Source organism: Sander lucioperca, chromosome 22, assembly GCF_008315115.2.
Source record: "Sander lucioperca isolate FBNREF2018 chromosome 22, SLUC_FBN_1.2, whole genome shotgun sequence".
Lineage (NCBI taxonomy): Eukaryota > Metazoa > Chordata > Actinopteri > Perciformes > Percidae > Sander > Sander lucioperca.
The window spans coordinates 15,737,921-15,761,256 of record NC_050194.1 but is presented as its reverse complement, the minus strand read 5'-3'; the positions used below and the strand labels follow the sequence as shown (position 1 = coordinate 15,761,256).

The following is a 23,336-nucleotide window of genomic DNA, read 5'->3' as shown; positions in this document are numbered from 1 at the left end:
GTTTCTCGAAGTGAGCTAACATGCACAATACTAGGGCCCTGAAACTGAAACAGCTGAACGTCGTTTCATTTCCACTTTTCAGCCAGTTGTTGAACGTCCGTGTTTTCCTGATGCGTGATGCAAAACTCCTGAAGTCTACTCATACAGTCTATGGACAGCAGCATGTTATGTACAGGGACTTTGCAGGGAGGCGTTCACAGTCTGGCAATAGCCTATGTTTATGAATGTGAAGAATCTGCATGCAACGTGCTAATGCAGGGGTCACCAACCTTTTTGAAACTGAGAGCTACTTCATGGGTACTGAGTCATACGAAGGGCTACCAGTTTGATACACTCTTCTGAAATTTGCCTTTAGTTATATATGATTATTAATGATAATTATCTATGTGAAGACACTGATCACGTTAATGATTTCTCACAATAGTTATCAACAATGACTTAACAAGGTGGGAAACAGATAACAATATTCAATTTTCATTTTTAGAACAGGCCTGAGGGCTACTCATGTGGACCTTGGGGGCTACCTGGTGCCCGCGGGCACCGTGTTGGTGACCCCTGTGCTAATGCAAGAGCTGTTAATGCATTCACATCTGCCTTCAAAGCTATTGGTATTACAACAATGTATTAAAGGAAGCAAAGGTTTTTCCAAACTATAAGATTATATGTTTTAGATAACTTTTTTGGCATCAGTCTTGTGTTACACCTGCAAAATGCTACTCCTTTCCTCAGCGGTCTTCTACAGAAAATATATTCTTAACTTAATCTTTCTACTCAGGTGAACCCTTGGTGTGTGAGCAAAATGGCACACGCTGTATCACCAATGTGGTGAGCTAGGGTGTCGGCTGTGCTGAGAGGAACAAGCCTGTCCACGTGTTTACCAGCTGGATCAAAAGCCAAGATCAACTGAACTACATAGTTCAGTATTTATTGTGGCGTTTGCCCTAAACAATATCATTTATTTTGGGAAGAAAAACAGACTACAGCTTAGTTTGCCTTGGAAAAAAAAACGTTTATTTTATTAGCAATAAAACCAAGCATTTACTCCCAGCCCAGCTTTGAGTTAAAGGGGCACAGATACGAACTCAAGAAGCTGAACCTGCCAGACAAAATGTAGATCACACATCATTTCAGAAGGCCTATGCTTTTTCTCACTGAGTCTAGCTCAAAGTGCACTAGATTTGTAGACCTCGTCAGAAAACTACATGTTTTGCATGGCTGCGACAAGGTTTGTGCCTTGTTCATTTTAAGTTGTAGTCTGTGTTCATCTTTAAAGATTAAAACAAATGATTTGCAGTGCTGGCCATACATTAATCTCTGGTCCAGCTTTGTATCTTCTAAACACACTCAATATACTTTATTAAACAACCTGAATTCAGTTTTGGTATTCTTGATGTTTTTGCTTTAACTGGTGTTGAACGTGGTCCGTCAGAAGCGATTTAACCCATTCAGTTGTTTTGATAAAATGTAAAACTTGTTTCTTTCTGAATTCCTTTTTTGCTCACCACATACACTGACAATCCTTTTAACTAACTTGACAAGTCCTGTCTTGACTCAACATACTTAATCCCTTCCATCAAATCATTATTTTACAGTTCATTGTTGCACCTACAGTAGCTCGTTGTAACTCAGTGTGGCATCTCATGTAACTACAGAGTCATTTCATTAAAGTAGATACCACATAGCACCTGTAAAGTTAACACTTTCTGAAAGTGGCCATCTCTAAACACTATGATCTATACAAAATCCTCTGATCTACGCGTCTTCTATCGCAGCAGCTTTACTAGACATGGACATCTTGACTGTATTCTGGAGGGCAGCCGATGAAGACGACGAGGTGGTGCTGGAATTCTTTTCCATGGATTTGAACGAGGATGTGGTGGTGGTGGACTTTTTCTGGACGGTCTGGATGGTCTTCTTCCTCTTAACGTGAAGGACCTCCATGGCGTCCATGTTGACGCCTTGTTGAATCTCCTCGCTGGTCTCCACCTGTTCTGAAGTCTGCTGTTGCTGCTGCTCCATCTGCTGCTGGTGACGCAGCTAATAGAAGGAGAGTTAATAGGATCATTTTTAAGAAACTTGATCACTTTATTGTACCTAAATTTGTTCATCCCATATAGAAAAAGTTTATCCATAATAAATTACTAGAATTCATCTTCCATGTTCCCTCACCATCATCATGTGCTGATAATTTGCAATAGCCTCGTCAGTGGTGACTCCCTCAGCCAGCCCCAGCTCTGCAGCCCGGCGGGCCAGCTCAGCCTTATGGGAGCCGGGAGGGGTCCAGCCCACTCCTCTGATCCAGTTCAGGTCTGACTTGTAGTTCACCTGCAACAAAAGGGAGCAACGATTAGGGACATTGATATTGTAGGAATTACATTTGTTAAAATGGGCCTACAAGACAAATACTTAGATGTGGTCTCGCAATATTTCCAATCAAAGTGATCCCAAAAATCAACCAGTACTTTTACACTTGAATACTATCCTGCCCCAAGTTTACTGTACGTCACAGCAAACAAACAATTGCCTTTACACATCCCACTGATATGGAGCAACATTAGCATTCACCATGTAGTCTTGTTTCTGGGCATCTGATGAATGTAAGTCCACTATTCACTCTCCTTTTAGCTCAGCATTTGGTTTCCACCAACTCCAGAGGGAAATATCTGGCTCTTTAGCTGCTAAATGCTCCACTGTGTTCACCAGCTAGTTGCCAACTGTCTGTCTGCCGTTTGGTGTTGGGCAGGTAGCATAGTCTTTTTTTTTTTTTTTGCTGAAAAAAGCTACTTGCTGCTACGGCCGAAAACAACACTAATGACAGTGGTTGTTGCTACATTTAGGATATGCACAATGTAAGAATTAAAATCAACTGAAATATAAAAGGTATTAAAGTATATATTTTGACACAGGGTTGCTTTATAAGGGCAACAATATTAGCTAAAAATGCAACCTTAGGGAAAAACCTTATCGTTTTAGTTTTTCTTTAGTGGTGCATATTACCAAAGAAATTTGTAATTAATCAAATTACCATAAAGTCATTGCCACAAAGTGAACCTAGGGTCTTCGAGGACCCTGATCTAAAGAATTCTTCAGTGTCACACAGATAGTAAATAAATGTGAATTAAATGATTAGGCTTGCTGTAACAAAGCCACTTAGAAAACATTTTTACAATATACTCTACATCTTCATGCAGCATGTCTTACATCACTCTGCAGCTTGTAGGCCTGCTTGGCATGCTTGACATTGAGCTGCTCGGTGTCACAGGTGTAGTCGTGGAGCTTGCTGCGGTAGGTGAGGTCACTAGCCTGAGCCTGACTCTTTTTGGCCTGCAAGAACTCAGGCTGGTCGGCATGGATTTTGTAGTGGCCTCGGTCCTCCTTGGACTGGCGTTTGTACTCCAGGTTGCTCTGGAGTTTGCTGGCTGCCAGAGAGTGCACCATCTTAGGGTCGTCCTCCACACAGCGCAGTCCCACCTGCTGACCCTTCTCCTTCAGATGGGACTCCTTGTAGCGGAACTGTGGGAGGGAGAAAAACACAGTTTTGAGACTAACTAAGAACAAACAAAACTTCTACAGCTTAATTAAAGTTATTGTGACCAAAATGTTGTTTTAGGGATTAAAATGACATGCAGCTACTTTTGAATGCTCTGCCTTAAAATGAGTTAAATACTTTGATTATGCTAACGGGACTCAAATCTTGTGACAAACCAAACTATCACATGAACTCACATCACTGGCAATTTCTCTGGAGGCCTTGGCAGTTTGGAAGGGAATAGCATCCAGCCTCAGGTCATAGCCCAGATGTTTCACCTGCTCCCCAGACGCCTTGTAAACTTTCTTAATGGGGGAATCATTTTAAAGATAAAAATGTCACAAAGTGAAATTGTTTTTTTTCAATGTGGATTTGAAATCATTTGCTTGTATTTAGGATTGTGAGAAAGTATCTGAGCCGTGCCTTACATCACTAATCTGCTGGGAATTCATCTTGGCTCTAACAAAGTCTGGATCATCCGAGTGTAAAGTGTACTTGTGCATGTCGTCATTCTTTCCAGATTTGTACAGCCTCTGCAGTGTAAAGACATGAGCAGGATATCAACATTGTCATTAGCATCACACAACATCCACTATTTTTGTGTTTAGGATTTTTCAGTTGGAACAAACGAAACGTACAATGAGACTGAATCATTTCGTAAGCATGTTAATCTTTTTACCCCACCTCACTGCACTGTTGATAGCTCGCCTTAGCATGGACCATATCAGGAGAGTCAGTCACTGAGGTGAACTTCAGGCTGTCTGGCAGCTGACGATACTTCTTCTGCATGAAGGAAGATCACACACACACACACACACACACACACACACACACACACACACACAGACACACACACAGACAGACAGACAGACAGACAGACAGACAGACACACACACACACACACACACACACACACACACGGCTGAGACTTGTGTAAAAACAAGTCATGTTTAAAGTAAAATGAACCATAGGCTTTATTTAGTGATAAAATAGTGAAAAAATAGATATGGTCTGGAAGATTCAAGTGTAAGATTACTTACTTATTTTTCCTGCTTACGGCCCTGTATGCTATAATGGACATATATAATATTTTAACTAATACCATTTGCCACATCAACTCACATTACTTATAAGTTCTCCAGCCTTCTTTGCTGACTCCAGTTGAGGTGCACCCACACCATCCCAGGCTACTCCTTTCATGGAATTGAGGTCTGACTTGTAGATTTTCTAGACATAAGGCAATAAAATGTGTCAGTCAAGTTGACTAATATTAATAATTTGCCCTTCCTCAACCACACCTCTCACCTCACTCTGCAGGTCGTAGGCTGTTTTGGCCCACTTGACCTGCATGTTATCAGGAAGCACCGTGTACTCGTGCAGTCTCTTCCTGTAGTCCTGCTCGCTGGCGAGGGCCTGGGCATTCTTAGCTGTCACCAGGTGAATCATGTCTTGGGTGAGGTGATACTGCCCACTGGCCGTAAGCGCGTCCTTGCGGTACTCCTGGTCGCTGGCCAGCCGGCCCGCCTGCAGGCAGTGCAGGAGACGCGGGTCATCCATGACGCTTTTGATCCCAATGTGCTTCCCTTTTTCCAGCAAGTGGTCGTGTTTGTACTTGTTCTGCAGAGACACATAAGTAAGAGCTGTAGTTCACTGTAATTCAGTGCAATAGCCCTGCTATAAATCCTACTTTTCTCAAGCTTAGAATGCACATTTTTAAACTCTGGGGTTTATTCAACTCTATGATCATTTTAAAAGGCTGTACTTTGTGCTGCTGTATTTGGATGCATTATAGGCATTGGACATGTGCATGTGGTCTCTCTATAGGTGGATATTTTTGACAAATATTAGACATTTATTTTTATTTATTTATTTAACCTTTATTTAACCAGGTAGGCCGCTGAGAACAGGTTCTTATTTGCAGGTCTAGTATGAACTCACATCACTGGCGATGCCTGTGGAGCTCTTGGCAGCCTGGAAGGGGATGTCCTGCATGGTGAGTTTGTAGCCCTGAGCCCTCAGAGTGTTCCAGGACTCTCTGTACTTGATCTGGAGCAGAGAGATAAACAACAAATGATCATTTACCTTAAAATAACACATACTATGAAAAAAAGTCACAGATGTTTACAGTATAATGCATTTGGTCTAATGTATAAGGTCACAGGAACTTATACTACCTCACTGAAGTTGGCTGCATTGATCTTTGCTTGTGTGATCTCTGGTCTCTCCGTTGTTACAGTGTAGTTATGCTGATCATTCACCCCTTTCTCTTTGTACAAACGCTGGGAGAGAGATATAAAACAGCGTAGTATTGAAACAACAGGATTCACATGTGCAACTTAATTAAGCCAAGGTTACTAGAACGGAACTAAAAAAATGTGCTCAATGTCTCACTTCATTTGTGATCTGTCCACTGAATTTGGCATGGACGATATCTGGAGAGTCAGCGATAGAAGTGTGCTTGAAGTTGTACGGCTGCTGACGGTACTTTTTCTGTTACAGAAGAAACAACAAAGTTAATCTCTGTTACGTTTTTGTAGATTTCAGGGTAAATCAAGTAGATTTGTTTGCATTCTTAACAAGGAAATCAACATTCAAAATCCAGAAAAATTGCAATATCAACACACAAGATATGTTCATGATTACATATCGTAGAATAGACTTTTTAAGATCTAGACCTACATGTAGGCAAGAGCAGCCTTAAGTACTGTATGTACACTTAAATTGAAAAAGGAATAAAAAAAATAACAACAGAGAAAACAGAAAAAAGAAGATGTCCTACATCACTGATGAGGTCTGTGGCCCTCTTGGAGCCTTCAATCTGCAGAGCCCCAGTTGCTATCCAGGCTGCACCACGCAGGTAGTTCAGGTCAGAGCGATACACTTTCTGTGACAAACACACACATGTAAATACAACTTTCAATAAACAAGACAAAGACTAGATATGCAACAAATTACTAAAGTGAAATACTGTATAATATTGTATTAAAAATCTTTGATCAATTACTCCTTTAGACTTTGTGCTATCTATTACAGAGGTGACGCTACCTTGTGTGGTGGCTAAAACACATTTATAATAAACACTTTGTTTATTAAATAAACTAACAGGAAAATCACTCACATTTAAACAACATATTTCAAAGTTTGTGGGTGTTGTATGTAAGATCCAATTGATTGATCAAACATTGGTTGAAAAAGTGTACATTAAAATTTGCTGTGGCAACTTGAAAAATGTAATGGGTTTTTTTTCTGTCTCACCTCACTCTGCAGAGCGTACGCTTTCTTGGCCGCCTGCACCTTCATGTCATCAGGATGCGAGGTGTACTGATGCAGGGTGAGCCTGTAGTCCTGATCACTGATCAGCGACTGGGCCTTTTTAGCATGGGAGACCTCCAGCATGTCCATGGGCAGGTGGAACTTTGAGAGTTCCTTCGCCGAGTCCTGCTTGTACTTAATCTGGAGAGGGACAAAGGAACAAGAGAGGAAGAGAGAGGGTGTTTGTAACATAACATATTATTTGAATTATTTTTTGCCTTCTAAGTAACAGTTAGCACTTACACCACTCTGCAGTCTGCTGGCATGGACCGAGTGAGCCATGTTAATGTCATCCTGCAGTCCCTTCAGTCCAATCATCTTTCCTTTGGTCTTCTCAAATTCCTCTTTGTACTTTTGCTGAAATGACAAATCATTCACTTTCAAGATGCTGTAGTGAAATGCTGTGTAAAATGTTTTAAGGCATCAGTGTGTTCCATAGCCAGTTCAACTAAAATGAATGACATCATGTACATATAAGCGATCTGCTGTTAAGACCATTATATAAAAGAGATTTAGCTGTTCTTTAATCTGCTACTTTCTGTGTCAAAAAATAATCAGCAACTCAAGCAAACAATTTTTAGGCCAACGGTGAAAATTACATAATGTGATAACAAGAAGTTGCAAGCTCACATTGCTGAGAATTTCTGCAGACGCTTTGGCAGACTGGAAAGGTATGGCATCCAGACGCAGCTTGTAGCCGCCATCACGTATCTTAGTCCAAGATTCTTTGTAACAGCTCTGAAAATGCAGATATGTAAACTAAGTTCAAGACCTCACACACAAAGACAGCTGAATGGATTGATTTACTGGCTGTTTGATGGATTTCAAGTGTCTGTGTGAGTTCTTGTAAGTGTGGTTTTACCTCACTGAGGTTCATAGCATTGAGCTTGGCCTGAACCATCTCAGGCAGCTCTCCGCTGAGTGTGTAGTTGTGCTTCATGTTTTCACCCTTCTCCCTGTACAACCTCTGTAAAGAAGAACACAGGGCATTACTGAACACTCAATATACCTCTATTATTTCTATACTAGACGTGAAGTTTGGCACAGCTCCAAGTTCAGTGAAAAGAAATCTAGTATACATTTTAGCAAGATGTGACAAATTATAATATTCATAGGTGACAGAAATACATCAGATTCACTGCATTTTAGTTGTATACTGTATTTGGTGAATTAAACAAATGAAAGCTGAACTTACATCAACAGCCAATTTGTTGCTGAGTTTGGCTTGAACCATCTCTGGAGTATCTTCAATACTGGTATACTTCAGAGCACTCGCGTCCTGACGGTACTTTTTCTAGATAAGAAAAGAGTGATGAATATCTAAATACTGTCATAGTGAGATAAAGCCATAAAAAGTGCACATGCATTTGAATGACAGTAGAGGGCACAGTATCATCACAAACAATTGAACTTGCAAATTAACTACCTGGCAAAATTAAAATCCTTATATTTTTACTATATTTTTGTAAGATAGACAAATATACAGTACATACATAGATAGATAGAAGTCTGTTCCGGAGGAACTCAAGACTCTTCTATTTATGTACAGTCATTTCATGGTCTAATGTTGGTAACCCTGACTGGAATGACCCTTAAAATAAGTGGCTTCTTATGAAGAGGTTATGAATAGAGTCTGGTGTTTTCCAGTCTGCACTGGATGTGTCACAGAAATATCTTTATGTACCATTTGCAAGCATTTACAAAAAATAGTTTATAAAGTCTTTGGATAAGAAGGGTGTTGTGACAAAGAGGCAAAAAGTTTAGGAAAGAGTTGACAGGACAATAATTTTGCCTGATTATTATAGCTATAGAAATTCAACAGACTCTTACATCATTAGTTATCTCATCTGTGATATTTTCAAAATGTCTGACGACCTCTTGGGTTTGTTCCTCTAAATTTGTTAAAGATAAACGTAGTTCAAGGTTCACAGATAAGATATCAGAGCTTGGATGTTTCCCTGATGAAGCTGCTGGGCTCTTATTCCAAATTATGAACACACTGAACTAATAAGATGTGGGCACCAAGAAGCTTTAACACTGGTGTTAATGAGGGATGCTTCACAGCTTTCCCTCAGAAGGTCTGGATGGCACAAATGACATTTTGTCAATGCATCCTGTGTTTCCTGATCTACCTTTAAATCTCTAAAAAAGGGTGATGTAATACTGCAATGTAAGCACCGTGGACCCGCAAACTTAATTCATTTAGTAAAGAGAAAGAAGCAAGGAAAGAGGGAACCCTATTAGTGAAGTTGAATCTTTTTTTATACGTAACAGCTTCAGTTACTATAATCAGTCTGGTCTCTAGCCGGGTGTAGTCCACATACTTAACCCAGTATCTAGAGAACAGGAATGGTCCACGACTCTTTAAATACATTCTGACCAAAGCTGTAAACCTAGATATGTGCTTTCCAGTCAGATGTTACACAATCATGCTCATCACTTTCTAATGCTCTCTGTGCTAATTTACCTACATAGCACTTCAGTGTGGTTAATCATATACTGCATGGTTATTGGTTTCAATTACATTTGACTTCCAATTCAATTAACCATAAATGAGGGAAATGTTAATGAAGGTCGAAGACGGAAACTGTTGCTGTGTGTTAGCATTTAACCATATAGGTGAGGACATTTATCTTTTTAATTAATACTACCCACAAATTCACTCCTTAACCTGCAGCTGATTTCAGCAGTGCACTCTGGGTCATAGGGTTGGAGGTTACCTCGCTGAGGAGCTCCCCGGCTTTCTTCGCCTGCTGGACATCGAGAGATTTTGAGGCCTCCCAGCCGACACCCTTCATCCAGTTCAGATCTGACCTGTACTGATTCTAAATACAGATACACACAGCTTTTACTTTTTACATTCCTGTAGTGAATGAATCATTTAGCATAAAACAAGTTGGTATTTGAATGATGAGGTGATGATGAGACTTACATCACTCTGTAGTCCATAGGCCTTCTTAGCCCAGGCAACGTTCATATCAGTTGGCAGAGTAGTATACTCATGAAGGACAGTCCTGTAGTTGGTCTCAGTTGCCAGGTCTTGAGCCTTCTTGGCATGGCTGATGTTCAGCATATCCAGAGAAACGCTGGGGATGAGATTGATTTCATACAGTAAAGAGTTTTGTTTCAAAATGACGCAAGATTTAAGGCCAGTACTCATGGTTTTATGCTGAAGCAGTACTCTTTGGTTATTATAACGTTATTATTTCAATGTAATTGTCTATGTTTTAAGAAGACGTCTATGATTCTTACCTCTAAAAATTACTGTGAATGCTGAATTAAAACCTCTTTTAAACAACATTCTTTCGGAATTGTAGAGCTCTTAAATCATCACAGCACACACAGTAATCAAGTGTTCTGCTGTTTATCTTACCAGCTTTATAGCTTCAGTTAACTGTATTCAACTGGTGTATCAGGTGTGACATTATCCCTGATAATGATCTGGTTCTGAGGTCCCAAGATTGGAGACACGTGTTAAAAAAGGCTCCATCAAGGTCAAGAGCCTCACCTGTATTTGCTCTTAGTGTCCTCATAGTCCTTCTTGTAGCGGCGGCCACTCTGTAGTTTAGTGGCCAGAGCAGAGTGGGCCATCTGAGAATCATCGCTGACTGACTTAATGCCAATCACCTTGCCTTTGTTTTTCTCATACTTCTCTCTGTATTTGACCTGCAAGGATACAATATATTAGTGGTTTCACTAAAAAGCCAGTCTATGATTTTGTTTTGTAACATTGAAGTTAGAATATAGTGTACATTATTGCACTTGAAAAAAATAACCTTCTCCTCAGGCAAACCTTAAAGATGCAGACTGTTTTTAGAATAACTCACATCACTGGCAAGGTCTCTTTTGGCTTTAGCAGTGAGTATAGAGAGAGAGTCCAAATGCAGCTCGAAGCCCTTTTCCCTCTGCTTCTCCCAGTTGCTCTTGTAGACTTTCTAAAATAGAAGAAGTAGAAATCTCAGTTAGGATTTGGTTGGTTTAAATATTAATTTAAGTTTCATAATTTCCTATTAATGGACTAAGTCATTGGTTAATAAAATGTATACAGTATATGAAACAAAGTTTATTTTGTGCCTGATGGGAACAACAAATAACTAAGAATCCTGTGTTGAAGACCATAAACAAGACATGTTGAACCAGTAGCTGGTCACACAATCTTAACTGTATGATATGCTTTACTGTACATCACAATGGAAACTTCCTCCTCAGCATTGAGCATGATTGTTGCCCAGCCACAATTAAAGTGAAGGGGCTGCTACTGTTCCGTATATTCTTGACATAATAAATGTAGGATATAAATGAAGCCAGCATCACTGTAGTTTAAGTGCAGTGATCAACAAAATATTACTGTTCCAAATTTAGTCTATTTTTGCAAAGGCTTTATTGAAGTACACCAGACATAATCATCATTGGAAAAGAAAACTGTTATAATCAACAGATAGAACAACACGAGAAACAGTTTGACAACTGTATTAACTGTGGATGAAGCAATACTTTGAAGGCTCTAGCCTCTAGTCACGTGTAAATTGGGTGGAGCTATGCCAGGAATTATGTAATACCACCAAACTCTATGGACTCATAAAAATGATAATCGGATAGGTTGTCCCACCCTAATAGGTACAACAAAACAAGCTCATACTGTCCTGATTAGAAGTATAATTAGGCAATATACTGTATGTGAAAACACCTGTGTGACTATGGGTGTGCAGGAGCTATAATATAGAAGAACACAACTATGATGTCCAATACTTGATTCAACAGAATAAGGTATATACTGGGGCTGCATGGGATGGAAAAAATATGCAATGTGTGATCCATTTGATAGAATTTATTAAAACGATAAGAGATGTTACAAAACAAAGATTTAAGACTATTATCTGCTTAATAGCTTTAATAATCTTCATATTGTTGTATAACTCTTGCATACGCCAGTGTTTTCATATATCTTCTCTTTGCAATGAAATGCACTGAACATACCCCACTAAGAAGGTCGGCGTTAGCCTTTGCTTGTCTGAAGAGGGGTTCATCTTTTGTCATGGTGTACTGGTGTATCATCTGTTCTGTGTTTGCTTTGTACGCCAGCTGAAAATCAGAATCAGATAGACATAGGATATGAGAGTGAGCCATAATTAAAATGTACACAATTCTAGCTTTAAAGTGAAGACCTTACATCGCTCTGCAGTTCCTGGCTCTTCTTGGCATGTTTCATGGAGAGATCATCTGCCACTTGGGTGAACCTGATGCTGTCTGCCTTTTGACGGTATTTAGTCTGCGATGAAAAGAGAAGTGGATACGCTAGATAAACAGTGTATGTAATATAGTGTATAGTCATTAACAAACTGAAATATGTACACACAAACACATTATTGTACTGACATCACTAAGCAGCTCTCCAGCTTTCTTGGCCTGGGCAACATTCAGACATCCTTCTGTCTCCCAGCCCACTCCTTTCATCCAGTTCAGGTCTGAACGATATTGGTTCTGTGGAGCAACAGAAAGTGTCATTAACCAGGGAAAATACTTTTGTATTGCATTTACAATTTGAATAACAGACTAGGGCTCATCCCCTCCTCCCGTCTCTCACCTCGCTTTGCAGGGAATAAGCCTTTTTGGCCTGCTTGACCTTGATGTCATCAGGCATGACGGTGTAGTCGTGCAGCTTTGTGCGATACTCCAGGTCGCTGGCGAGGGCCTGAGCCTTTTTGGCGTGGCTCAGGTTGATCATATCCAGAGGAAGGCTGAACTGGGCCTGGCTCTCCTTGGAGCTCTTTTTGTACTCAATCTGAAGTGGTGAAGATAAAAAAGGTTCATTTTAAGCGTTATGTGTAAAATGCATTTTAATGCCTGTAATTACTGATAAAAATGACTTCTGCTTACATCACTGCTCATCTTGGCCACGTGAAGAGAGTGTAGAGTCTTGGAGTCGCTCATGTTGACCCCCACTGCCTTTTCCTTGTTCTTCATGTAGGTCTCTTTGTATTTAATCTAAAACACATGCACTAAATTAATTTCATTTGCCAAATATTACATTTGATTAAACACTAAAGGTTTTTACTCAGACATTAGCTCTGTCTCACTAAGACTGTATCTCCTTGCAGTGGAGAAGAGTGTGTGTTTGCTTACATCACTTGCGAGGTCACGGGAAGCCTTAGCTGCTTTGACACTCAGATCGTCCACACCGATGTCGCAGGCTTTAGACTTGGTTTTCTCCCACTCCTCCTTATATTTAATCTGGAGTGATACATTCAAGTGATCAAATTATCATTTGAAGAATGAGAAGTGATTTTCTGTAACTATGTGATTGAGCTTGCATGTGCATGCATATATGAGAAAATGTCTGTGGTAACTTACATCACTGCACAAGGCAGCATTGGCTTTGGCCGTTTTGATTTGGGGCAGGTCCTGGGATAGCGTGTACTGATGTTTGGTCTTTTCGTAGCCTTTTTTGTAATTTAGCTAAAAGACACATGATTAACACATTTGAACTCTACACTCAGCTCAGCTCATTAGTACAGTGTGCAGCTAAAACCTGCTGATAAAGTTGGTATGATCATCATCAATCCTTGTTGTTATAAGACAGTTTACTTACGTTGCTGACAAGCTGAGTGTTTTTTCTTGCTAAAACAATCTCAGGTGTGTCTGTGGCTTGACTGTACTTGACCTGGTCAATGTGTTGCCTGTAGTTCTTCTGCAATCATATAGGACATTTTTTTTTCAAATAATAAATGTATCACATAAGATGATCCACCTTACTGAGAAAAAATATTTGTACAATTGTAATGTTTTTCATGGCAATTCTAATGTAATTTGCATATAGGTAAAAGAAAAAGAAAAAAAGACACTTATGGATTGGATTTGAGAAAACTCACATCTTTTAGTGGGTCAAGTTTCCTTTGGCTTTGGTAGCCTGGTGTGAGCGTGGCTGGGTAGTTGTAGTCACACTGCTCCTGTTCACAGCCTTGTTTATACGAAATCTGGAATTTACAAGAATACTATATCAGTGATTTTACTCTCTGGCACATCAGTTATTTTTTTTTGTCAAGTTTCATAATTCAATCCTCATCAAGTAAACATCTGCCCATACATTTTTATAATACTATACTGATCATGTTTATGTTTTTTTCAGAAAAAGAGAATAGTAGGTGAAGGAGAATAGTTATCTAAAATCCAAAATGTTAGCCCTTGATAACAAAACTGGATCTAAGCAGCGCCAATTTAAATATGATGTTGTATGTAAATATTATTTGCATTAATATTTAATGAATTTCTATCATAAGTCCATGAAAAACAAGGCTTACATCACTAGCCAGTTTCCTGGCTTTCATGGCATGCATGGTCTTCTTATCGATTCCTGAGTCTCCATGGTGGCCCTTCATGTCACTGATGTACTTCTCTTTGTATTTGTTCTTTTAAAAATATAGCAAGAGTGAAAACAAAAATCAGTATACAGGATTGTATGATACAACCTTAATATCCACACATGTGCCCTTATTAGATATTATTATAAGTTTGTTGTACTTATTTGTAATTTATAAAAACAACGTGAAATAAATTACTTACATCACTTGTGAACTTGGCAATTTTAGCAGCATTTTGAAACTGTGGTGTCTCACAGAAATTGATGCTGTGACCTTTGGTGTTCTCCAAGTCCTTCTTATACTCCACCTGTTAGAAAAGATGAAAAATTACAGCAGCTGCTTTGTAACATTTTCCATTGCAACACCCTTTTTTGTTGTCGGAGCTTTTGTTATGTGCTAAATATAAAGTGCTTGCCGCTAATCAGTCACCATCACTGACACTCCATCATAACTCAAGAGTCACTGAGACAAACCTTTAATCTTAAATATGCTTTGCTAAGCCTAAATATGACTTGTCAGCTTTACCATTAAAATACCACACAGGGAGAATTTTGTCACCTTTGAATGGTTATTAGAGTTAAATCCGAACATTGTTCATTGTTCACAGACAAGCAAATAACTAGTGGCATTTCAATGTCATGTTCCCAAGGCTCAGAATAGTTGCTTAAGAGTAAAGCACTGTGCTCCTGTGTGAGCTAATAAGTAATATTAGTTTGACAGGATGTCCTGTGGCCTTGGAGGTAAGCTGTAACCACACCGGACAGATATGAGAGAAATGCTGAAAATGCAAGTTGGGTGACTTCATGTCTGCTGGAAACTGACACAGTATGTCTAATATTTAAGCTCTTATACATGCACACATGCACTGAGCAGCAACATGTTTACCAGTAAACGCTTTGTCATTAAGCTAGAAATAAGATAAAAGCCTAGATGAAGTTCTGGTCTTTGCCTTGAGAGCCTGACAATCACTCACAAACAAGCTCACCTCACTGACAATCTTGTTGATCTTTCGGGCGTTCTTTAGTGCCAGATTGTCCTCGGATGTCAGGCTATGGAAGTGCGAGGTGCCCTTCATCTTGTTTAAGTCCTTCCTATATGTTAGCTGTAAAGAGATGAAAGATGATTGAGTGCATATAGGAGGACAATATGTTGCGTTTCTTTTCTTTTTTTTAAGATGATTTTTTGGGCATTTGTAGGGCTTTATTCGACAGGACAGCTGAAGACATGAAAGGGCCGCAAGCAGCAAAGGGCCACAGGTCGGAGTTGAACCCGAGGAGTAAACCTCTATATATGGGTGCCTGCTCTACCAACTGAGCTATCCAGGCGCCCATATGTTGCGTTTCTGTAGGAGATTAGCGGTGCACAAACATGCACACACAGAGTCTAATTTAGTCAGTGTGGACAGTTTAAAGAATGACAACACACAAGGACGATTTCACATTGTAGTCCCTCAGCTATTCTGCCCAATGATGACAAGGCCAGATGATGGATGAAGCTGTAGCTCTTACACTCTACACTCTGTTATGTTTTGACAGCATTTATAACCGGTTCACATGGTTAAACAATGGATACAGGCTCCATTTTTAGATGGACCAAGCTTCCAACTACTTTCATTTCAGACTCAAGATGTATTAAAGTCTCATGAAGGTCATACTTTATGTTTATCAAAAATATAGTATTTACAGTGTTTATTAACACTGCACTAAGTTTGTTGATTCTGTAAATCAATGTTGCTGTCAGGTTGATACTCACATTGCTAGCATTTTCCTGAGCCTTCTTTGCCAAATGATAACCAGGAGTGATCATGGCAGGAAAACTTCCTTTGCCTCGTTGCTGCTCATACTCCTCAGTATAGGCAATCTGCAAACAGAGGATAACTTATTTGTAATTCCAAAATTACAGAAAGTAATACAAATAATTCAAAAAGCGCTTTAAACAATTTTCTAAACATTTTTTGTGGATTGAAATTAAATCATACAGGATAAGGTGTCAATAACGTTAACACACCATTGTGGGTCTGAATCCCAAACTATGAATACCTAAAAAATAACAAGATGTGCCTAAGTACTGTAATATGCACACCATGTATTTATTGTGTATGTATATATTGGATTGGATTGGTTTGGATCTGACAAGCGACCTCTGTTGTCTCTGCCTACAGTATATTTTCTGTGATTCACTGTCATTAATTAAAGACAAAAAAACTTTAAACAGCATATAAAAATAATGTTGCGTCCTATATGGTTTTACATTAAACCTATTAAAAAAACAGTAAAAGTAAATGTCCTACCTGGCTGAAGTTCTCTGCGTTTTCTCTGGCGTGAACTGCTTCAGTTACTCCTGCCTCAGTGCTGGCTTTACCTCGTATCTCCTGTTCATACATCTGACGATACTTTATCTGATTGGGCACCCATTAAAAATCCATTACCAACCAATGATCAGAGGTCTGCAACAGCATTTGTATGAATTCAGTGTGAGTGTATATTTTTATACTGGCTACTTACATCACTGGCCTGCTCACCAGCCTTCTTTGACATCTTGTATCCAGGTGTAAGATGTGCAGGAAAGCTACCTTTACCTCTCTGCTGCTCATACTCTTCTGTATAGGCATACTGGAGGAACAAAAGCAATGGTTCAGGCACACACCTACAAGGTTTTTGTTTTTAGATTAATTTTTTGGGCATTTTAGGGTGGGGTGCACGTTCTACCAGGTGAGCTACCCAGGCGCCCGAACCTACATGATTTTAAAGTTAACAGAGTTAACAGTAAAATACTGTAGTACTGCTTTATAAACTGCTCTAAAGTGACATACAACACAATAAGATATTATTTAGTCATCATGAAAGACTTAAAGCTTACATCGCTAACAATTTGTCCTTGTTTCTTGGCCAGAAGCACCTCCGGGGGGTCAACAAACGTGGTGTACTTTGAAACTCTCTCCTCATGTCCTTTTTTATATTCCAGCTGCAAATAATAAAAACAAAGAACTTGATTTGGCTCATTATAACGTTGCAACAACCACTGACAGAGACACATATTCACCTCAAACAAATTGCTTCGATTTTAGCTATTTGGTCCGGAACTGTGTTATCAAAAGGAATTCGCTTACGTTACTGGCCAGAGTGTTGGCTGTCTTAGCAGCCTGGTAACCTGGTGTTATCATGGCAGGGAAGCTGCCTTTTCCTTTGGACTGCTCATAATCTTGTGTGTACTTCACCTGCCAAATAAGCACAAAATAAATCAAGGCATTTGACCAATGTTGATGCAAAATAGTTTAACTGTGTCTGTTAGGCATTTACACAATCCACACTAGCAACAGTGGCTATTTATTTATTTAAAGACACAAAAATAAACCATATTTAGCTTTTATTAATAAATAAATAAAAATTGTCCTCACATCACTGATGGTCTTCTGGGCCTGAGACATTGTTACTATCTCCTGGTTGGTCACCATGCCTGAGTACCATGTCTGCTGCTGTGAGAACTCAGACTTAGACTGAAAGGCCTGTTTGGATATAGAGGACAAACTTATTCATTTCCAGCCATTCACAAGACAGGTAGTACTTTACCTGTCGTGCCTGTTGGACCTTGTTAAATCAGCCACCCAGCCCTGCTTTACTTAACCTCTATTAAATGATGGTAACAAGTGACAATTCACTATATTGGAAATACATCTGTCTACACAGTTGTCAGCAAAGCCCAAATATTTTTTTAATCAATCAATTTATTTGTTACATGAAATCATATAAAATACAATTTCAGTATATTTGACCAACATCCAATCCTATTACAATACAACAGAGTAGATGAATGCTGTTTGCAAAGAAGGTCAGCGGTACAAGGAACAAAAGGAGAAGTAGGACTGTTTGATCTGAATTTGGGCTGAAACTCCCTTTAACTGGGTGTAATGGCCAGTTGCTCTACCAGGAGCTCACCTGGCTGGCCATCTGACTGGCTAGGCGAGCCTTCTCCAGCTCCATGGACCTCATGTCATGGTGGAAGGTGGACATAAAGCGCTCGCCATCTTCGCGATACTTCAGCTACAAGTGCACATAGACGACAAGCATTAAGCCAAGGCCAGCACACATTTGCACATACACAGGTCAGACATAGACATGTTTACAGCATCCACTTTGGTAGTTGGATGCATAAAAATGACAACAAATAAGAAAAGCTAACTGTCAGCCCACACTGCTATTACTCTGACTAAAGACCCACAGAGCAACACATCACTCTATTCTTATGTTGTCTACTTCAAACCAGACAACCTGAGCTCACATGCTTAATGACGAAGGGATAATATTAGTGTGCTGTAATAATAACTGAGATGTTCCAATCAAGAAGATGGAGCTGCCAGGAAAACTAATATCAGTATAGCTTGATAGATGGGTATAAGAGTGACTTCTCTGGAGAATCATTGCTAAAAGGGCTAACAATAAATACGTGACAGGACTTTCTATCAAAGCTTAATGTAAACTTTTAGTATCAGCCATTTTAAAAACTCACTGAAGACAAGTCAAGTATCACCAAGGAACTAATGAAAACAAAATCTCTGCATGTTAAACATAGCAAGATATTTTAAAGAGAGTTCAGTGGACAGGGTTTAGGGTCACTTAGCATGATCTGAAGTCAGCCCTCAGATCAAATATCAACAAGTTAAGTCCTATATCTTTAGCGGCATATAGCAGTAGCTGATGAGCTTGCTAGCCCACTGCTAATATATGCATAAAAGCATTGCATGAACTCGTAGACACAGACAGAAACAGACAGACGGGAACAGGTGGCAGTGCAGAGGAGAAGAAGGGATGCAAGGCTGTGTATCCTGATGTATAATTTTAGCCCCCTAAAGCATAAAGTGGGCTAAGCAGAGGGGGTTGTCTCGCCTCTGTCACAGGAACAGAAATAACCTGAGCTGCACTCTCCATTCCACACCACTGCCGTCACCATAGACTTAGAGCAGCCGTCTACCTCTCTCTCTTCCACTTGTAAAGACGGAATTAGACCTTTTTTGATCTGACTGTAATGGATACATCTTTTTGGGGCTCCAATCTTGAACTTTCTGATTGTATGTGTTTGTGTGTAGGTTAATAGATCTGATTCATATGTGAGCTTATCAGTGGTTGTGTGTGATGAATTGAAAAGCAGGATTGTCCATTTCCAACTACATTTTCGAATTTGTAAAACAATTTGCCCATCCAAAATATTGTTGTACTTAATGAGAATAATATTGGTATACTATTGACAAATTTAACTATATTTAAATTCAGTTGTAATGCATGCTTTAATCCTTTTTTTTTTAAACATAAACAATGACCACTATGAATAGCAATCTCATGACAAACCAATGATACATGGTCATTTCACTCATGGCATAGACATTGACTTATGTCAGTCTGTCAACAATACGCCATGGCTAAGATCAAGGCCGAAATATTTTGTCTCATGTTGCTGCTTGTGTGTTTTTGCATGTGACATCATCTCACCTCACTGCTCGCCTTGCTTTGCTTCTTTGCGTTGACGTTGATGGGGGTCTCATAGACACTTGTGAATGTGTTGTTCCTTGGATTGTGTCTGGAGAGATGAGATATGAAAAAAAATGTTCATCATTTTAATCACCAATTTTTAGTTAATGGAAACAAAAGGAAAAAAGGAATCTATTTTCATACTCGCCCCTAAATATAGATTTTTGATCAGTTTTGGGAATTATACTCAAACAAGTGATATCAGCAGGTGTTGCTGGTGCTTAGTACTTACACAGAGCAGTATGGCCTTTTCTTGTGGCTGACAAAGTTATTGGCAGTGAGCACCATCTTACAGACATCACAGTGAAAACACGCTTTATGCCAGTTCTGACAGAAGAAAAGACAAATAACATTATTATTCATGCGATTGTTAAACTGTATACCTCTTGCTTTTCATCTCACAGGTTTTTTACATTTCATAGCAGCATCCTGTGAGAGCAACGTAGATGTTTTTCATGCTGCATATATTACAACGTAGCGATCGGAATGCATTGTTACTCATTTTACATCAAACATATGCTCGGATCCATAGCACATTAAAAACTTTTACTTAAAGAAGTATGTCATTTTATATACACTTTATGTTTTAAAACTAGTTTCTTGGCAGATTTTTTGTACACTGAGCCATGTATTGTATTTGACGCAAAGAAATCCTTGGTATAACTTAAATGTTGACATATCCAGGTGAGAAATGTGTTCTGAGAGAAATTGATGTATAAAAATATAAAATCCAGTGCCTCAGCTCTTTTGAAAGATTGTACCGCGCATTAATATTAATACGTTAATACTGACTTTCTTGTTACTTTTACAGCCATTTTAAGTATTTTATTTTAAAATTGATTTTTAAGATTAAATGCTCAAAAGACACTAGAAACTTTCTTGCAATCACAATATTTCTGTGTATTACCTGGTCAATGCAGTTGATCTTCTCAGCCGGGTAGACCACAAACCCACACCTGGCACAGGTCTGCATTGTGAAGGCTTGTCCTTTTCTCAAAAAACCTTCAGGAAGAATATTAGATGAAGTGAACTAATGAGAAATGTTAGCCAGAAACAAGAGTCAGGTCAGTCAGGCGACAGTTTAGTGGAGGAACTGGCAGTGATTCACCAACAGTTGTGGTAGTGCGTCTCTGGTGGTGGTAAACTTAGCTCTGTGACTGTGAAACTTTGAAACTGTCTCTTACTTGACACCATGTCCTATGATGGACCAACCCCCTTCCATGTACCATGGTAGAAGACTGGCTAAATCCAGCTGTCTGTCTGCAGGGAGAGAGAGGGGGACAGAAAGAGACAGCTAGGTCAAATGTCACTGTATATGTGTAATGATCCTGAGTTGGACAGCTAGTTCAACTTTGGGCATCTCGCCATGACACTAAGACATAAAAGCATAATACATTGTGCAATAGTTTTGTATGTTTAGTATGTTGACACATCAAAATAATTTAACTTTTTTAACAGAACAGTTTTTAGCAGTTCTTGATTTACTTACAAAAAAAAGTACCAAGGGCAAACTGCACAGGAATAAATATGGACATACAAGAAGAAAGTATTGACAACTAAACAGACAACAAAGTTAAACATACATAAAAAGGCTAATGAATTCCCCAAAACAGCCAAGGCAGACTGGCTCATCAGACTACAAAAGTTCCTTGGGATCAAAACCATATTGACCCTAAGGAAGAGCGGTGTGCAGTCAAAATGCATTTGTCTTGTTTTTAATCACAAAGCCACTTTAATAAAGGCTTTTTAACTTTTGTACCAAAACAAAAAAATGTTGTGCCTTGACTTTTTGGGGAATTCATTCATTTTTGTTGACACTAATTGCCTCTTTAAAAATACCAGTTTCTCTCAGTTTAGGGCCAAAAGAAACAAACTGAGATCTCAGAAAAAGCGCAAATAATATTAAGCCTCCTTACTTTCTTTTATTTAGATCCTACCGTGCCTTGAAATGGCACAACATCCAGGTTTTATCAATGGTGCTGTCACTGTCCACTGTTTTTATATGATTGTAAGTGGATCACCAACTCAAGTAGTCAAGCACTACTGCTTATCTATTACTGGCCAGTTTGGCTACCCAGTGGTTGTAATGTTTTGATGTATGTGTAATGTATGGTTTTTTTGTTTTTTTGATATGCCTGTTGTATGTAAGTTGTTGTATGTTAATTGTATTTCTATTACTGTCTTTTTTTTCTCTGTCACTCCTCTATTGTTATGTAGTGAGTGATACTGTTGGGACCCCCTCCAAAACGAGATGATACATCTCAAGGGCTTTATCCTAATACATTTGAATTAGGTGTCAGTGTCCAGACAGTATCCTGCAGAAGAAGTAGCTCTACGTTGTCAACAGAGAGAATCCTCCGATTTTTCCTGTTTCACTGTCCATCTTAGTAGAACACATCTTTACAGTAATAAACAGTTTTGAACTAAAATGTCTCTTTTTATTATTTTATTTCCAAAATAATACACAATTGGCTTTTTGCATTTGTCATAGCACATTACAGTAGCTTTAACTGCACACACACTGCTTTATGAGACTAGAGCTGTTTCAAGGGGCTTTCACACCGCGGCGGTAACTCTGACTCACCGTCTCCAGTCATTTGGCGGCAGAGTGGAAGCGGTTTCGCACAGCGTGGTAGGGTCATAGACAGTAAAAGAAAGTATAGGTAGGGTAGGGGTGAAGCGGTGGACAAATTCTGGTCTACCGCCTCCTAGAGTAACTAAATACTACCGTCCTGAACTTCTGGCGGTAACCGCCGGGCAGCAGGAACCGCTTTTATAAACGCTTTGCTTTTTTGGGAAGCGCTCTTGCAGCTAGGCGGGTGTGAAACCAGTTTAGATCAGCAGCAGCTGCACTTAATTAGCTTCCAGGCCGTGGGCGGCTAAACAGCTCATTAAAACAACCATGGTGTTTAACTTAACACATCCAGAAAAACGTTATATTCTGACTGGTTTTGCTTTACCATGTTCCTCCAAGTAAAACGTTTGGTAGCCAGGTAACGTTAGCTAACTCCCCAGGATAATCAACTTATCTTACTTAAAGAAACGCCCAACGGAGTTCGTCCTGACGATAACTTCTCTCTCAACGGCCACTCTACACTCTACAACTTGACAGTTTTCTCTCTAGCAATAGTGCCAACTCCACTCAATTCCACGTCTTGGAAATCTTAACGTTAGTTTAGAAATGTCTTATTTCACTCTCCCTGTAGAGCGTCTCACACACCTGTCTGAATTGCGTTGGGAGGGAGGGGTTTAGGGAACATCTGTAAATTGGGGCTACACAGGAAATAATCTGCAGGTTACAAATTCAACAGTAGGCTACAACATGTTCTCTTACTGATCAGGGACTTTGCATAATTGTGGTAGTCTGTAAACAGTGAGTGCATGATAACCATATGGTGTGGGGTATTTGTCTTATGATGTCATATTAATATTCTTTGTTTTATCTATGTTTACCATAACAGTCTACAATGTTTACATATTGACTACAGTTTTCTATATTCTGCTTGTTACATTTGCTTATCAAGTCCGATATGTAAGATACACTGTAGAGTTTGATTTAAAAGTGACTGTATGCTATTTGCATGTCAATATGAATATGAGTTTTATTTTATTTTT

General features: G+C 39.2%; 1 protein-coding gene across 2 annotated transcripts; it reads right to left on the bottom strand.

Annotated features, from left to right (window-relative positions):
- Nucleotides 1–988: 988 nt before the first annotated feature.
- LOC116061349 (nebulin-related anchoring protein) lies at nt 989–22,839 on the bottom strand. Of its 2 annotated transcripts, XM_031315499.2 has the most exons (45): nt 22,756–22,839; nt 20,906–20,981; nt 20,629–20,723; nt 19,954–20,048; nt 19,683–19,770; nt 18,135–18,239; nt 17,597–17,704; nt 17,309–17,416; nt 17,059–17,163; nt 16,704–16,811; nt 16,490–16,597; nt 15,952–16,059; nt 15,185–15,301; nt 14,402–14,506; nt 14,140–14,247; nt 13,711–13,815; nt 13,431–13,529; nt 13,193–13,297; nt 12,965–13,072; nt 12,719–12,826; nt 12,426–12,623; nt 12,218–12,322; nt 12,012–12,110; nt 11,819–11,923; nt 10,669–10,776; nt 10,350–10,507; nt 9,774–9,927; nt 9,562–9,666; nt 8,037–8,135; nt 7,704–7,808; nt 7,472–7,579; nt 7,085–7,198; nt 6,785–6,982; nt 6,309–6,413; nt 5,921–6,019; nt 5,704–5,808; nt 5,468–5,575; nt 4,835–5,146; nt 4,652–4,756; nt 4,214–4,312; nt 3,958–4,062; nt 3,727–3,834; nt 3,202–3,513; nt 2,170–2,325; nt 989–2,037 (listed from the first exon to the last, which is right to left on the bottom strand). In XM_031315499.2, exons 2-45 carry the CDS (start codon nt 20,913–20,915, stop codon nt 1,753–1,755), a joined length of 5,448 nt encoding a protein of 1,815 aa, XP_031171359.1. In that variant the 5' UTR covers nt 20,916–20,981; nt 22,756–22,839; the 3' UTR covers nt 989–1,752. The 2 variants fall into 2 exon arrangements, with proteins under 2 accessions (XP_031171359.1, XP_031171360.1); XM_031315500.2 differs by lacking the exon at nt 18,135–18,239 and having other exon boundaries at nt 22,756–22,838.
- Nucleotides 22,840–23,336: the final 497 nt, after the last annotated feature.

Coding starts and splice junctions, on each gene's coding strand:
- LOC116061349 (XM_031315499.2), bottom strand. Junction 9,667..9,773: donor CCTATGGACTACAGAGTGAT/GTAAGTCTCATC, acceptor ATCTGTATTTAG/AATCAGTACAGGTCAGATCT. Junction 4,757..4,834: donor CCTACGACCTGCAGAGTGAG/GTGAGAGGTGTG, acceptor CCTTATGTCTAG/AAAATCTACAAGTCAGACCT.